Source organism: Acipenser ruthenus, chromosome 9 (assembly GCF_902713425.1).
Source record: "Acipenser ruthenus chromosome 9, fAciRut3.2 maternal haplotype, whole genome shotgun sequence".
NCBI lineage: Eukaryota > Metazoa > Chordata > Actinopteri > Acipenseriformes > Acipenseridae > Acipenser > Acipenser ruthenus.
In genome coordinates this window covers 32064267-32080882 of record NC_081197.1, presented here as the reverse complement: position 1 = coordinate 32080882, position 16616 = coordinate 32064267, and the positions used below count along the sequence as shown (strand labels likewise).

Genomic DNA, 16616 nt, shown 5'->3' with positions numbered 1-16616 from the left:
AGATATACACAGCTTTCATTTTTGTTCTTGGTTATTAATCCTGGATTAACACGACATTATAGGCTGTGTTTTGACATCACCATAAAGCCAAGGTCTTGAGATACTTGCTAACAGCAGAGTGACATCAAAAAGCTGAAAGCATGTGCAGGGTTTCATACGCTTACTGTCATTTTGCGGTGGTCCTGGTATTCTAGTCCAAAGTAATCCCCCTCGATGAGATTCAGATGTGTACAGACCAGATCAAAGAGGATCTTCCCCGGGGCCCTTTGCTGTGAACAAAAACGAGAGGAAGAAATTAAGCGACCATGATGCTTCTCAGCACAATAAGGAAACACAGTAACTTTAGCAGGGAGCCATATAGAGTGAACAGCAGATTCAACCACACTACAGTGTATTGCTCACAAAGTGTTTTGTGCATTACAGCACCCTTGGTGAGTTTAGAGTGCCTGAACAGCTGTACCCTATTTGATATGCCTTTTTGTAGACTGGGACAAACGAGGCAGAGAACAGCAGATTTAACCTCCGACAACACTGTAATTAATGCTATAAATACAAGGCATTCTGCATAACACCAACATACTCCTCCTGTATCTAGTTCAGACTGTACTTCAGAGGGCAACATATATCCTATAAATTTCCCCTGTGATAAAAAATATTCACAACTTTTTAAATAATTGTTTTTAAACCTGGATAATATAACCGAATTCATAAAATCAAAAGACAGCTCCCTGCTCTGCATTGCTGCGAGACACCAGATGCTGGTGGTGAAAGGGGCTGCACAGAGATACTTTGTTCTTGACTCCAAAGATTTCACTGGGAGTGATGCTCTTTGATGTGGTCAAGTTGGGTTGGCATGATTTAGTGAAAGCAACTGTTTCTCCACAGACCTCGGCAAGCTTTGAAGTTACTGTACTGCGTGTGTATTACATGACAAACATGCGCATCTCCATGCAGAGGTATTGAGAGTGTGGTGTTTCAGTGCAGACAGGAGCATCTCCATGCAGAGGTATTGAGAGTGTGGTGTTTCAGTGCAGACAGGAGCATCTCCATGCAGAGGTATTGAGAGTGTGGTGTTTCAGTGCAGACAGGAGCATCTCCATGCAGAGGTATTGAGAGTGTGGTGTTTCAGTGCAGACAGGAGCATCTCCATGCAGAGGTATTGAGAGTGTGGTGTTTCAGTGCAGACAGGAGCATCTCCATGCAGAGGTATTGAGAGTGTGGTGTTTCAGTGCAGACAGGAGCATCTCCATGCAGAGGTATTGAGAGTGTGGTGTTTCAGTGCACACATGACAAACGTGAGCATCTCATTTTCAGGGGTGTACAGAGAAAAATAATATACAGGAGGACTTGAAGGCTTGTGATCTTTTGCGAAAGACTTGCATTTCTCTATATACTTCCAATTTTGAGATTAAATGGGGTTGGGCATCTGTTGCCTGTTTTCATTCAGACCTTGCTCATCTGAAAACTGTCCGATTGTATTTTCCAAACAGCTGCAAAATATCAGAATGACAAACCTGTCCCACGTGACGTCAGTCACCACTGCAGACGGCTACTTTTGAAGAACAGTCTCAAATGGTATTCCTCACCACTGCACTTATGGGATGATTGCTCATTAAAATCACAAGCATGTATAAGCCAGTCGTTTTGTATTTATTCATCTGTACAAGCATTTTTCTAAAAGCATTTTAAAAAACAACAAAGAATGTAGTAGGATAAAAGAAAATGTGTGTAGCTACTCTGCTAAAATAACTAACAGGTTGGACAATTCACTGCACTTTCTTCCTCCTTCCTCTACAGCTCTGATGCCAAGGGATACAGGAGGCTTCGGACTGCTTCCTCTGCGATGCAACTGTTAAAAACTGCTATCACTTCAAAAGAGACAGACTCTCCATCATCCACAACAAGAGATTACAGCTTTATTTACATAGGTTAAAATAAACAGGTTATTTAACATGAACACACACCTAAAGGCAATTAGGCAACTTGACCACAAAAATATATATATTAAAAATAAGCACCAGAACCAAACCCCTTCATTTCTTCCATATTTTATTAATTATGCCTTTCCTGAAAAAAATTGGGTTGGCCTCTGAAGATTCCAAATGTTACCACTAGAGTGCACCACCTTTTTAGGCTCAGGCAACTGAAGAACATGTTATGCGTTGAAAACGGTTTAATAATGTACAGTTTTACAAATCATATACCGAATTAACTTCCAATGTTCACCTAAATGGATATTTGGCTTTCGTATTTCTATATATTTGTGCTATTCGGTCTGGCGTGCTAGGTAGCATACTGAAGGAGTCATGAGAGTAGATTATTTCTTAATGTTGGCAGGATCACTGTCACTTTAAACTGTGAGGAATACAGGGGCTCACTGGACTGGCAGGTGAATAGACTGGTGGTGCCAAGTGCTGCTGTGTCAGCCAGCTTATCAATGGCAACAGATCAGAGAGAAGAGACCGGGGCAGGAGAGTCCATGCTGTCTATCTTCTAGACGAGGAAGGTCATGTGAAATACAGGGCAATAAACACAGCTTCACAATGAGCAGGCTCACTGCTGTAAAAACAAGGTGTGCAATTCGTAGACTTGGCATCAATACAACTTACGTTTGAGGAAATTTGTTGTGGTGAACACCTGCCCTACAGTACACATGGCTTCTCATTCCACATTATGAAGAAATCATTTGGCGGTTCCCTCCCGCCCCTGTTTAAAGCATAATCCATAGAAAACTACACAGCAATCTAGGAACTGGTATATACAATAACATGAATGTACGTAGTGTGTGCAGCAGCCATCCGCTCAGCAAATCTAGCACAGCACACTGGATCTACTAACTTGTTCATCATCATTGTACAATTACTGGGGAACCTTCGTACTTCCGACAAAGGTTCCCATCCTTTACAGATGCATTCTGTCATGAAGACCTCTAGATATTTTTATAATGAGAAAGAATGACTCACTGCACCGTCTTTCTCTTCTATGTGCAATAGCTCTCTATACCTTGGACTGAGGAGTTTGCAAGACAATGAGGTTGTCGGACAGTCACTAATGGCACCACTCAGTCTGTGGCTAATGTTTAAATGGGAGTTACCCACCCCTCTTTGATTCCAATGTTTATCAGGAAACACAACCCAGTTCTGCAGTATTGTATGTGTTTCTCCCACTGTACTTTACTGTACTGTACATGTCTGACCTGCCAACAGTACGACATCATACCACCAGGGAAATTGGTGTTTAAGAATAATATTTGAGTATTGTTGTGGTCTGACCTGTTTATCTCAATTTCACATTTATAAAACCAAGGAACTCTGAACTTTCAAAACAGGTCTTCATTTAGGCTGTTGTAGATTTGAATAACCCTAAAATGGGGACCTGGTTTGCTGTACTGTACCTCAGAAATAAAATTACCCCTCAAAACACTTCCAAACATTATAGTGAGCGAACCTGAATCTTAAAAGTACAGAAAAAAATCAAACACAGGAACTTTAAAATATAAAAACGGACTGTCAGTTTGGAATCGTGACACGAGCTGGAAAGTAAATAATATTCCACATTTTGCTTTAAATTTACAAGCTACTGCTCTTGTGTGAAATAACTGGAATCGGAGCCAGCATGCTTGTGTGCGTGGGGATCTCACAAACATGAGCGAATTCCAGGTGACAGCCGATGCCTGAATTTGACCTGCTGACACTGCCCTCCAAGACCATCTTCACTGGTCTGATTGCAGTGAGCAACAACACACACAGTTTGACCGTTTTGCTGCTCAAAGCTCACAGATAGAACATGTTTTAATGCACGGAATGTGTTCCGTTAAGTGGAGCATGAAAATGCTAAAACAAATCCAGCCTTTACTGTCAGGCTTGCCACAGCAGCTCTGAAATACATACAGAAACAATGTGAAAGGGCCCCCGATTTACTGCGTACTGTAAAGAGTAGAATATAGTTTCAATCATGCCTTGAAACACACTAGATTTCTTTTTTGGCTGATTATGTCACCGTTTCACTGCCCCATGCTGCATTCATTACAAAGTAAAACAGAGGTTTGGTTTTGAGCTGGTTTAATGAATGCATCAGTGTGTGATGTCACTCAGTCCCTGTGTCAATGTATTTAAACAGCATATTAATAATCTTAACCCAACTCATTTTTTCCCAGCTTTGCACGCTGATTTTAAAAACAATTTTAGTATAAAGCCATGGACGTTATTTGGCAACTGTTAATTTTGGTCCACAGATATAAGCCTCCATAACCCCCGTACTGTATTTGCATTAACTTTTACATTTCAGTACTTTAATGATGTTGGTAAAAACAGGATACTGTCATGCTCCTTTGGGCAGAGCAAGATTAATTGCAAATCTGAGATCCGACTGGCACGGGAAGGAAGAACAGAATCAAACCCAGCAATAACACTCCTACTGCATAGCGGTTTTGAGCCATTGTAGGTTTTACAAGCTGTCACACCTTCACTTTAGACCGGTTTCTAGCCTTATCAGCACTAAGCCATTAAGAGCTTTTCACACTTATACTACAGGTTTCAGTGTAGTCTCCACCCCTTGCAGAGTGCCACCTAAAACTCATTTAACACTGAAGACATTAAGAAAAACTTCTAGTCCCATAATTTGTCACAGAATGTTTCTGTACTACTACTAAACAGTCTTATATTACTACGAAACACCATTTTGAAGCATTATAGTCTATACACATACACTCTTCTATGAATTTAAACTAACTGTATGTGTACAGTACATACAGTATGTTGGATGGACTCATGAAAGTGAACTATTAATTTTTTGTGGGACTTAGATAGCAGAGACATTTATAAAAAAAAACAAAAAAAAAAACACTTTAACTGATTTTATTTGAAAACAAATGAACTAATGTAAAACATTTTTTCAAATCTGAAAACGCAAAAGAATGGCAAGCAGATAACTACAAAGAGAAGTCTTGCAGATTTGCAGAAGCAGCTTCCGTTTCACAATGACTTCGCAACACCACTCAAATCGTGTTGCCCAGTCCAATGGAATCTTAAATGCAAAAAATCTCAAATGTGTGGCAATTATATCCCTCTCCCCATCCATCGAAGAATCAAGACTATTCTCCAAACTACAGTAAATGCAACAAAAGCCTCCCTGTGGTTTCTCCAGGATTTGCTGCGCTGGCAAAAAGACAAGACTTTGCTGACTAGAGTGATGGAACTTCCGAAGTTTCTTTTCTTTTCTGAATCAACAGGCTGGCCACCAATGTATTTCTTCTTCAAAGCAAAGGCTCCCTGCCTGCAAATGAAGCCGTACGTGTCATTATTGCTGCCAGTTTTCTACCTCATGTGTTCAGAAACAACACTGTTTGTTTATGAGCGTAACCAATAGTGTATGTATGTGTGTGTGTATTTATGTATGTATGTATGTATGCATGCATGTACTGTATGTGTGTTAGGACTACAGTTTTTAAGAGCTGCCCATTTAATGGCTGTGCCCACGGTCATACTTATATACATGGTGACATTTTATGATGGAGAAACCAGGCCTCTGAGTGGATTTCTATTTAAAAAGTATAGCAATATAAAATAAAAGCTACTTATTATTTATTGAGATTATAATTTTGCTTTGCATTTCAAATATTGGACTGTTGTAGAGTTGAGATTTGTAAATATTATTGGGTACTGTATCTCCTACAAGGCCAATAAAAAAAAAAATCCCACACTTTTAGTAAAATCAACATCATTGCAGCATGGACTTGTTTTGAAAGCACAAAGTGACAAAAGGCCAGGCTAAGCTGCCACTGTTGAGCTAACCTGAACTGACAAACAAAAACAGCAGAACCATCTCTTTGGATTCGAGACGAAACACAATTCAACAGGCCTGGTTGTACTTTTGGAGAAAGCTCTGATTATATTGTAATTCCCTGATGTAAAATAACTAAGCCTCCCACTAAAAAAAAATATGGATTTACAGCTGCTACAAAGCTTTTTTGTTAATTGTTTCTGTTTTATATTTAGCAGCTGCTGCCAGAAAATGTGCTGTATCTATTGACATGTATCCAAGTGACAAACAATTCCAAAGTAATTGGTTTCTCAACACAACACAGGACTTATCTAACACAGATAAGAAAAAAAAAGCAGAAACCTACATTCCATGGAATTCATTAACCCAATATCAAACTGCACAGCCTGTGACTTCCACATGTCACAGCACCTTGACATTTCATGGACCTCGCTGGAAACTCTTAGACTTGATCTAAAAAGGGGCTATGCAGTATACGTTTAAATCTTACTACTGGTTTCCAATCATAGCAGCAAAGCAGTGCAACACAGATGAGAAAAAAAGACCAACAAATGTCTAGTAAGAAAATGGTTTTCAGAAGCCTCCTCCTGTGTCCTGAGGAAGGGCTATGCACTCCATGAACTTTCACCTGGAAGAGGTATATTTCCAGATCATCCCATAAATAACTTGCTATGGAGAGTTGTCCAAGTATATGGCAAACTTATCATTTGGGAACAAACTGCTTTCCTGCCGTTTGTGGTCTGAATGTATAAAATGGTCACTTTATTTTTACAGACACTACAAACAATGCTTGCCAATTAAATGTCTATTACAGAAACACTCTTGTTTTCCCTAGATTGAGTTCTGTTTACCATGCAGCAGAACAATAAAAGTACAAGTCCCATTAAATCTGCTTTGGCAGCTGCAACATAAATAAATGAACATTACCAGCAGTTGAAAGCAGTCTCACTATGAATGGAGATGTCTATTTACAGCACTTATACCACCAAGAGCAGACTGGTAGCTGCTGCTTATTACAAGTAGGAAAATGACCTTCATCAATGTTGTTGGTAAATAAGGCTTACTGGTCAAATGTAATCGTGCATTCAAGCACCACTCGCGTAAACTTAACTAACCCTGCAGGTGCACACCTGCTATTTGCCCCCGAGATAAGCTTCTAAATGCCACGTGTGATCGTCTACGTCAAACTTCAAAAGCAATTATTAGTGACCCAAGTGTTCCTTTGCTTTGTAGCGATGCCAGGTCTCCACAAACTCAAACGAAGAAGAATTAAAAAAAAAAAAACAAAAAAAAAAAAAAACATGTAACACATTGAAAAATAACGAATTAGCAGTCTGTCTGGTTCTTTGTTTATAGGTAACAAGAAAAGGAAGAACACTCTGCTGTGCAATTTAATAGATGAAACTCTGCTTTTCAGCCTGTCACCCCTTTCGCAAGCCAACTTTTTAGTGTGTGTTACATCAAATGTGGGTTTACATACCACTCAATTTACCAGACAGACTTGGAGACTGAAATACTACAAAAATAAATCCAGGTGGCAGACCATAAACCTCCATAAGCATCTTTTAGCAACTGAATTTATATATATATAATATACACACACACACACACACACACACACACACACATATATATATATATATATATATATATATATATATACACACACACACATATATATACATATATTTATTTATTTAATTTTTTTTAAATTATTATTATTATTATTTTTTTTTTATAAAAAATGAGGTGTGGTTTCTGGGTTGGTTTGCAGCCCATCATCATGTGATATTACTGAATGAATGTCATTGTAAATAATCCTGGTATCCATGCCAACACAATAGGACTCCTAGGTAGCAGCACCAAGGACACACAGTTCCACAGGACAGGACTACTTTCACCAATAACAGTGTTACTAGGGTTACAAAGCAAACCCAGCAACAGACTGACCAGCCAGCTCTTTTTCCCCATTGGGTGGCACTGCAGTAAATGTTCAGAAAAAAAAATCCTGCCTGCAATTACCTACGAATATGGATGAAATAGTAAAGAACAAACATACATTTAGATTTGCTAGTTTATAAATAAGTCTTTAGTTGTTTATTTAAAGTTACAGGTTAAATGTGTCAAACTTTGTTAGTGTAATACACATTGGATTCAAGTGGTAATGATTTGACCCCATAACAGAACAGAAGTCCTACAGTCCATGCTTGGGGGATGGGAAGGGAGGCATGCAGTTGTGGTTCAGCCAGGGACAAGGTTATTGCACTACCTGGTGTTTTTGAATCTATATTTCTTTGAGACCAATCGCCATTAACAAAAATAAACTTCCCGTAAATTTGTTTTAAGGATTTGCTTTAGTGTGCCATCGTTAACCCCCCCCCCCCAAAAAAAGTGACCAACCACACCACACCCCAAATATTCTCTTCTCACTTTATTAACACACCAACCTCTTAATATTACATTCAGAAGTTCTATAATACTGATCAGACTAAATTACATTTTAGATTTCAATGTAATGCCTGTAGGACCCATTTTGACAACTTAACTGTCTGACACATTATCATAACCTGAAATGATGGCTTATTATATGAATCTAATTGCATGACTGACTCAGTTTAAAAATCTTCCCAGAACCGAGTTTAACAATTAAGTGACTCCAAAAATGCGGAAAGTTGCAGTGTATTATTATAAACTCGTTTTATAGGCACATTCCTGAGTCTTGGTTTCAAAGCACACTCGGGTTTCACATTTAAAATTTCACTAAATATCTGAGTCTGAAATCTGACATGGCATTAAATAGGTCTCAAACTTTGGCTCAGTGAGCACACTTTTTTATATCAATCCTTACTCAAGTTCAACTACTGCTTCTTCATCCAATCAGAATTTGATGCGCCTCATACCTGTTTATTTACATGCCTAGACAAACTTAAAATGAGAAGATATGAGAACGCTACTCGGTTCAATAAACCTAAAAACACTGGAGTAGGTGGAACCCTCTAGGATCTGAGCGTGAACTGAAGTGACAGAAAACAATTCACTCAAAAGTTTCATACTTGCCTGGTGTGATGGGGTGCAGCCTATTTTGTGGTGGTTTTGTGGTTTTTGTATTGTTTAGAGTGAGTTTGGGGTGTGGATCAGTGAGTTTATGTGAGGAATGTGTGGAATGTGCCTGGGCTAATGAGGTGCGAATTGCCCAATTAACCCAGGCACCTGTATAAAAGGGAGTGGTTGGGTATGTTAGTTGGTGAGTGTTTGTGAGAGTGAGAAGACCTGTATGAGAGAGTGTGTGGTTATTTTTGGTATAGTTTGTTTAGAGCCTGTTTTTGTGTTTGTCTTTTTGCTTGGCCATTGTGCCTTTTGTTTTGTGTATTTTGTTTAATTAAAAGTCTTTTATTTTCCCTGCACATCCTGACTCTGAGTCTCCTTACCCCGGTCAGCCTGTCACATTTGGTGTCAGAAGTGAGATAGCGCCTCTGGAGACTTGGAGCAGGAGTGCAGGATTTTTTTTGTTTGTTTTGTTTAAAAAAAAAAAAAAGAAGAAGAAAAAAGGAAGAGAGGATGAGGTGGAAGAAGGACCGGGAAGCGAGGGACAGGGAGGAGGAGGAGTACATCAGGGCCAGGTACCCGAGGAGCTGTAGGTCACCACTGTTGTGCCCCCTCTGTAACCAGTAACATCAGTTTGCCGCCTGTCCCTTCCGGTACTATGAGGAGCCCGAACGTCCACGGCCCGGGTGGGAGGAGCCCGAACGTCCACGGCCCGGGTGGGAGGAGCCCGAACGTCCACGGCCCGGGTGGGAGGAGCCCGAACGTCCACGGCCCGAGAGGGAGGAGCCCGAGCGTCCACGGCCCGAGAGGGAGGAGCCCGAGTGTCCTTGGCCCGAGAGGGAGGAGTCGGAGCATCCACGGCCCGAGAGGGAGGAGTCGGTGCCACCTCCACCAGCAGGGGAGGATTACCTGCTGTCTCTTCCTCCATCGCCGCCACCAGCAGAGGGCGCATGCCTGCTGGTTCACCTGCTGCTGCCGTCCCGAGAGCTAGAGGGGGAGGAGCCATCGCTGCCGTCCCAATAGCCAGAAGGGGAGGAGCCATTACTGCCGTCTCCAGGGCCAGAAGGGGAGGAGTTACAGGCTCAACCCCCTGAATTTTTCTGGGGGAGAGAAGGGCAGGATGCTGGTGTCCCCCAGCAGCCTCTATTTATGCTGCTGAAGGGAGCACGGCGCACACCAGCCCAGCCGCCACGACAGAGGGAGCCAGCACCGCCACAGCCTCCCTCTGAGTGGCCAGCATCAGCCCCATCACCACTGCCGAAGGAGTCGGCAGCCTTTCCGCCACCTCCACTGCCAGGAGCAGAGCAGCAGGAGCTGCCTCTGTCTCCACCACCGCCAGGAGCAGAGCAGCAGGAGCTGTCTCTGTCTCCACCACCGCTAGAAACAGAGCAGCAGGAGCTGTTCCCGCCTCCGCCACCAGAGGGAGACGAGCTGCTGTTCCCGCCTCCGCCACCAGAGGGAGACGAGCTGCTGTTCCCGCCTCCGCCACCAGAGGGAGACGAGCTGCTGTTCCCGCCTCCGCCACCAGAGGGAGACGAGCTGCTGTTCCCGCCTCCGCCACCAGAGGAGCTGGAGCGGGCTCTACCTCCTGTAGCCAACAGGGAAGAGGAACTCTGGCCGCTGCCACCCTGGCCGGAGGTTCTTGCACTGTTGGCCACGCCCAAGGATGCCTGCCTCGCACCGCCCAGGGATGCTACAGCCACTCCGCTCAGGGATACCACGTCTGGATCGCCTGGGGTTGCCTGCTGCGCCGCGTCGCCTGGGGTTGCCTGCTGCTCCGCTTTTGTTTCTCCTAGGGTCGCCGAGGGTCCTGCTTTGCCTGGGGTCGCCGAGGGTCCTGCTTCGCCTGGGGTCGCCGAGGGTCCTGCTTTGCCTGGGGTCGCCTGGAGCTCCGCATCGCCTGGGAAGTCACCAGTTACAAAGTACAAGGGAGAAGTGGAGCTCCCGCTGCCGCCTTCATGGCCAGGGGCACCCCTCCTGAGTTTGCCTCTCGAGGGTCCGCTGCCGCCGTCGCCTCCCGAGGGTCCGGTGCCGCCGTCGCTTCCCGAGGGTCCGCTGTTATGGCCCGGGGCTGCCGGACTCTCTTTGCTTGGGACCACCGGACTGCTTGTGGGCCAGGGGAAGCCTCTGCCCTCTCCCCAGCACCAGAAGAGACGATTTTGGGACTTTAAAGGGGGGAGGTGGCCATTTAGGCCATGTTGTGCTGCACACAAGGAGGGGAGGTATGTGATGGGGTGCAGCCTATTTTGTGGTGGTTTTGTGTTTTTTGTATTGTTTAGAGTGAGTTTGGGGTGTGGTTCAGTGAGTTTGTGTGAGGAATGTGTGGAATGTGCCTGGGCTAATGAGGTGCGAATTGCCCAATTAACCCAGGCACCTGTATAAAAGGGAGTGGTTGGGTATGTTAATTGGTGAGTGTTTGTGAGAGTGAGAAGACCTGTATGAGAGAGTGAGTGGTTATTTTTGGTATAGTTTGTTTAGAGCCTGTTTTTGTGTTTGTCTTTTTGGTTGGCCATTGTGCCTTTTGTTTTGTGTATTTTGTTTAATTAAAAGTCTTTTATTTTCCCTGCACATCCTGACTCTGAGTCTCCTTACCCCAGTCAGCCTGTCACACCTGGTCAGGAAACCAACACTGAGCTAGGGGCTCTCTCCCAGGTCTTATACTGCACCTTCACAACAAGCAGACGCTAGACCACCTGACTCAAATGTTTTGAATGCTAGAACAGAACTACAGGCTGAAAAACAAACAAGTGTCAGGGACCAGAGACGGGTCATTTATTTTCTACGAGGGTGAAAAAAAAAAAAAAAGTTAAATGCAAGGTTTAGAAAAAGTCACAGCTGGGATGTTGCGTGTATAGAGGACGCACGATAATGTAAACGTTTAGAAATAAGATATTGCAAGGAGAGGATACATGTTTTGAAAAACTTGTTGCATTGGTTTTGTATTATCTGCAGTGTGGAGTAGTGGTTAGGGCTCTGGACTCTTGACCGGAGGGTTGATGGGTTCAATCCCAGGTGGGGGGGACACTGCTGTTGTACCCTTGAGCAAGGTACTTTACCTAGATTGCTCCAGTAAAAACCCAACTGTATAAATGGGTAATTGTATGTAAAAATAATGTGATATCTGTATAATGTGAAATAATGTATAATGTGATATCTTGTAACAACTGTAAGTCGCCATGGATAAGGGCGTCTGCTAAGAAATAAATAATAATAATAATAATAATAATAATCTGTTACTCCTATGGAAGGTCTGTGGTCCAGACCCTCTCAGGAACAAGCACATGTCAAACTACTACTGTAGAGTATGCCTGTTTAAAGTGATGAAGCCAAAAAAACAAAAATAAAAAAATTAGTATAAACCTTACCTATTTTTCACTTCCATAAGTTAGGTAGGTCTCAAAATGTGCAGTTTTGAAACAAACACATGTTCTAGCAAATCCATGATATACTTGTTTTATTGTTTATTATCAATAAAATTGTATTGAATACTATAATTATTATTGCTACACTGATAGGTATTAGGCTGACAGCACCAAATATTTATATCCCTCCCTATATTTCACTAAATTGCTTGTAATGTGGTTTCTCTAAATGCAAACAGTAGTACCCATAATTGTATAGAACAATTTCATTCAAAACAACAGTTGACAAACTGTACTACATAATTCCCCATCGGCAACATGGAAAATAGCTGCTTTATTTTAGCTCAGCTGCAATTTAAAGGTCTTGGTTTAAAACTTGTCTACCTCTCAGGGCTTTGCAAACAGAACCGACCACAGGCAACTGAAAACAGATGGTTGCAGTTGCTGGTAACTTGGTCTGAAAAAAAAAAACTGAACGAACTGCTAGGGATTTAAATGTACTAATGGTGAATACGTTAGCCCAGGTAATACATGGAAAGACTGCTTTTCTGTCAAGTAGTTCACATAGACTGATTAACCTGATTTAGCTTTCAAATCAAGCACATTCTTATTGGTGGGCTATTTAATTCAATTTACACTGACAGATGAAATGCATGTTTCTCTACATTAGAAAGAATTATAGTGAATTGGTCACACTGTAAGAGATGAGGAATGTAGAGGTTTCAGAATAAATTACCAAATTGGTTAAGAAACTGAAATTATTTTGACAGAGATAAGCCTACCATACCTGGCATTCCCCACTGTGTTTAAAGAAGTCCTCTGTCAGGGGTTTAGTGTTTAACAGTCCACACATCCATCAGTTCCCAGCCACTTTGGCTTTGTGTGTTTTGGCCTTTCTGTGCATATGGAAAGAATTAACCAAAAACTGCAAATATATTTGAAATTGAAAGTAGAGGTACAGTAGTGCTGAAGACACAGCTCAGTCTGTACTGGTTTAATATCACTTGTATATTTCTACTACTGCAGAAAGAGATTGGTTTCTTTTCTGCAAAAGCCAAATAAAGACAACCCAAGCTAAATAAAGGCTGAAGGTCAGCACTTCATTGATGCACCAGTTGGGTGGATATCCGTCTTACCTCGGTACGTGGGGATCACGCATTTTCTATGTTAACAAGACTTTTACTTTGAACTGATGTATTCTCTTCATCCACAAGAAAAAACGTAAACTTTTTTAAAAAGTTTCCTCAAAACTGATTTTCCACATAGCAGCTCACAGTTCCGGACAGTGATAGATAAATGTGTCTATAACAAAAAAAAAAAAAAAAAAAAAAAAAAGAGTCTGGTCTCTTGTGCTCAGAGCTGACAATGTCAAACAAGCTCTTTCCTAAACTAGGTTAAGATGGTGCCTGTCTCTCTGAAACAGTTTCAGGCAACACAGAAACTGAAATGGGAAACTGCTTGAGGAGTGTGTGTTTAAAATTCAGACTAAGATTTTGAACTGTGAACCGCATTGCTGGTGATAAAACACTTTTGTAATACAGACCCTGAGGCAAACTGCCAACTCCCCAGCTGCTGGAGTTCCAGCCAGTTCCATGGTGCAGAACTTGCTGTGTGAGGGGCTTCCTCTCTCTGTGTGCTTCCACTGGCATGTCTCAACGTAATACCCATCGTTTATCCCCATATGATGCAAAGTGCTAATCATGACATCACACCACAGACACAAGGGACCTTCAAGTAAACTGCAGACATAATGAGATGCTAGTCTCCAGCCAGATCAGGTGGAATGGCATTACTGCAATGGGCTTCCCCCTGAGCTCCCCACGCTAAATAGAGGATGCTTCTGTGGCTTTCCATTTCAGTTCCATCACTAACATAACCTGCATCCATCCACAACCCCAAAAAACTAAAATTTATTTTAAAAAAGCTATGGTTACCTCTATACCACACCTTGTTATGTAATGTGTAAGACATCAACAGTATTTCTGGAACCAAAACAAGCTTTTGATGGCCAGTGGCAATTTCGGGTGTCCATCTTTTCACGACAGGGTACCCCCACTGCTGATTTGGGTTACTGCTTATCCCTCCCGTAATAAATGATGACAGCTCCAGATGCTGGCCTCCTGGTGAGACCAATCAATGTGTTTTCTTCAGATTAAGTTAAACTACTTAACCTTCAGTAAATCCACGGTTACATTAGACCTGTGCGTTGGTGTGTGTTTGGCGTTTCCATGGGGCAGAGTAAATTCGGCATCCCGTGCAAGTCAGAAGTGGAATACCATGTTAATAAGGTCTAAATATAGTCGGCACAGTATGGAAGAGTTTACCATCCTAGTTTAGAAAAGGTGATCAGTCTTGCCTTCTGCTTCCTGCAGTTGTCACTCAGTCCACTGCAGCCTTCTCATAATGCTGACAAAAAGACCTTGAGAGTGAACACAGGCAAGATACTGAACCAATGACCTCTCAAGCAAACAGTACAGTTAAACACACATCATAAAGATTTTGAATAGTTCTAAAGATACTTTCTAAACTTAAAAGTTAGACCTACAGTTTGACTGGAAGCACTAGTTTTTTGTTTTGCCAGGCAGATGTTTTGAGTAGGAAACTCAGCACAAGGGCACCCATCAATATACTGCATTGCACTAGTTTCTTTTTTTTTTGCCAGGCAGATGTTTTATCTAACAGCTCCCATGCCAGACACGGATACAGAGATTCATACAGGCATCAGTGACGCTTCATCATACTTTGCAAAGTATCCATCAGAGGGGTCTGTTCCATATTGATATCAGCAAAGGAAATGCTGAAAATGTAAATGACAGGTTCTATCTGAACAGATGATTGGTTCACCAGATGTTGCATGTGAAGTCACCTGACTGGTTCATGTTCGGGATAAAGGTTAACCCCAACAAAACCATTCCCTTTCTAATACCTCCTTCTAAGAAGAGGTGACCACTCGGGATTGTTCCTTTAATAATGATGTACTACTTTTAAAAAAGAAATACATGTTAAAGTAGAGTACACTTCTTTAAAATTGAAATCCAGTCTTCAGCTAAACAAAATTGGAGAGAATCCTCTGAAGATTGCACTTTGTCAACATTCTGTAAGGCTCATCTTGATATATATGCTACCTTAGAAATAAAATATTCCAAACCAAAATTAGCCGCAGACAAACAAAAGACTTTCTGCAGCACAACAGGAACTATCCCCAGGAACAGCCTGTTGGAGGAGAGCCTGTCAATTAGTCATGTATTATTATTATTATTATTTGTTTATTTAGCAGACGCCTTTATCCAAGGCGACTTACAGATACTAGTGTGTGTGAACTCTGCATCAGCTGCAGAGTCACTTACAATTACGTCTCACCCGAAAGACGGAGCACAAGGAGAGTCACACGAGTCAGTGGCCGAGGTGGGATTTGAACCGGGAACCTCCTGGTTACAAACTCTCTGTAAGTAGCCTTGGATAAAGGCGTCTGCTAAATAACCAAATAATGTTATTTGATGTTAAGTAAGCTTCCTGATTAATGACTATTACACATGGAGTTTGTACAAAAAAAATATTTATTCACTTACCTAAAAAAAAAAAAGTTTGAATACTGTAAATAACTTAAACTACTTTGAGAAAAAGTAAACTATCCTGCAGCAGATTTTAATTGAGATATTGAAAACTAGACGTCGTTGACAGTTTCCTTCAAACCCATTATTAAAATAATGTATCGGTTGAAATGATCTTCCTCAGACACTGCTAAGATTGCAAGTATCATTGCTTGGTTTAGAAGCTTGGTTTAGACTACAGTAAACTACAAAGTCGGATGAATGTAATACCATGGGGGTGAGGGCGGCAGGGAGACATACCAATCCTTCCCTGGGGCCCATGACGGCTCTCGGCGGCCCTGGGCAGCGGTGCCATGTAAAGTTGTACGTAATGTATAATGATTTGGTAGCAGATTTTAATAACTTTTGTTTATGTAATATGCATTATACAAATCAAAAGGTCGAATTTTGCATGCGAGTGACATTTAATGTGTGATTTATAGTATTTCACACATTGTCAAACAGTTTCTATTAACAGGAAGAAAAAAAAAAAAAAGTGTGTGAACCCGCCTGACGAACCTTTGAAGGTTTACAATCTGAATCCCTGGCTAGCGAAGGAACATTCGAACACAGCCCTACTCATTTTAGAATTACTGCAAGGAAGTCAGTTGACTTACCTCAATTTTTTTGGGGGGTGTAGAGTGTAAGTTTAAGGTGGCTATCCTACCTTGAAACCCTTTTCTCAAGCACACTCAAGCAAGGCTGTGAATCAACCCCTCACTGGGGACTCTTAATTAACAATTGTTACATAGGCCTCCCTGATCCTCCTCAATGTTCCTTTTGAGAATGTCAAGCTGTTATCCGCAGGGCTTGCATGCTTTGCTAAGCATCATTAAAA

At 41.8% G+C, this 16616-nt stretch overlaps 1 protein-coding gene across 7 annotated transcripts in view; it reads right to left on the bottom strand.

The window, feature by feature from the left end:
* LOC117405686 (FERM, ARHGEF and pleckstrin domain-containing protein 1-like) overlaps positions 1–16616 on the bottom strand; it is a 104036-nt gene that overhangs the window by 43444 nt on the left and 43976 nt on the right. For all 7 annotated transcript variants that reach the window (XM_059029847.1, XM_059029848.1, XM_034008939.3 and 4 more), the window contains exon 3: positions 165–269. In XM_059029847.1, coding sequence (XP_058885830.1) covers positions 165–269 — 105 coding nt within the window. The remainder of the gene's footprint in view (positions 1–164; positions 270–16616) is intronic.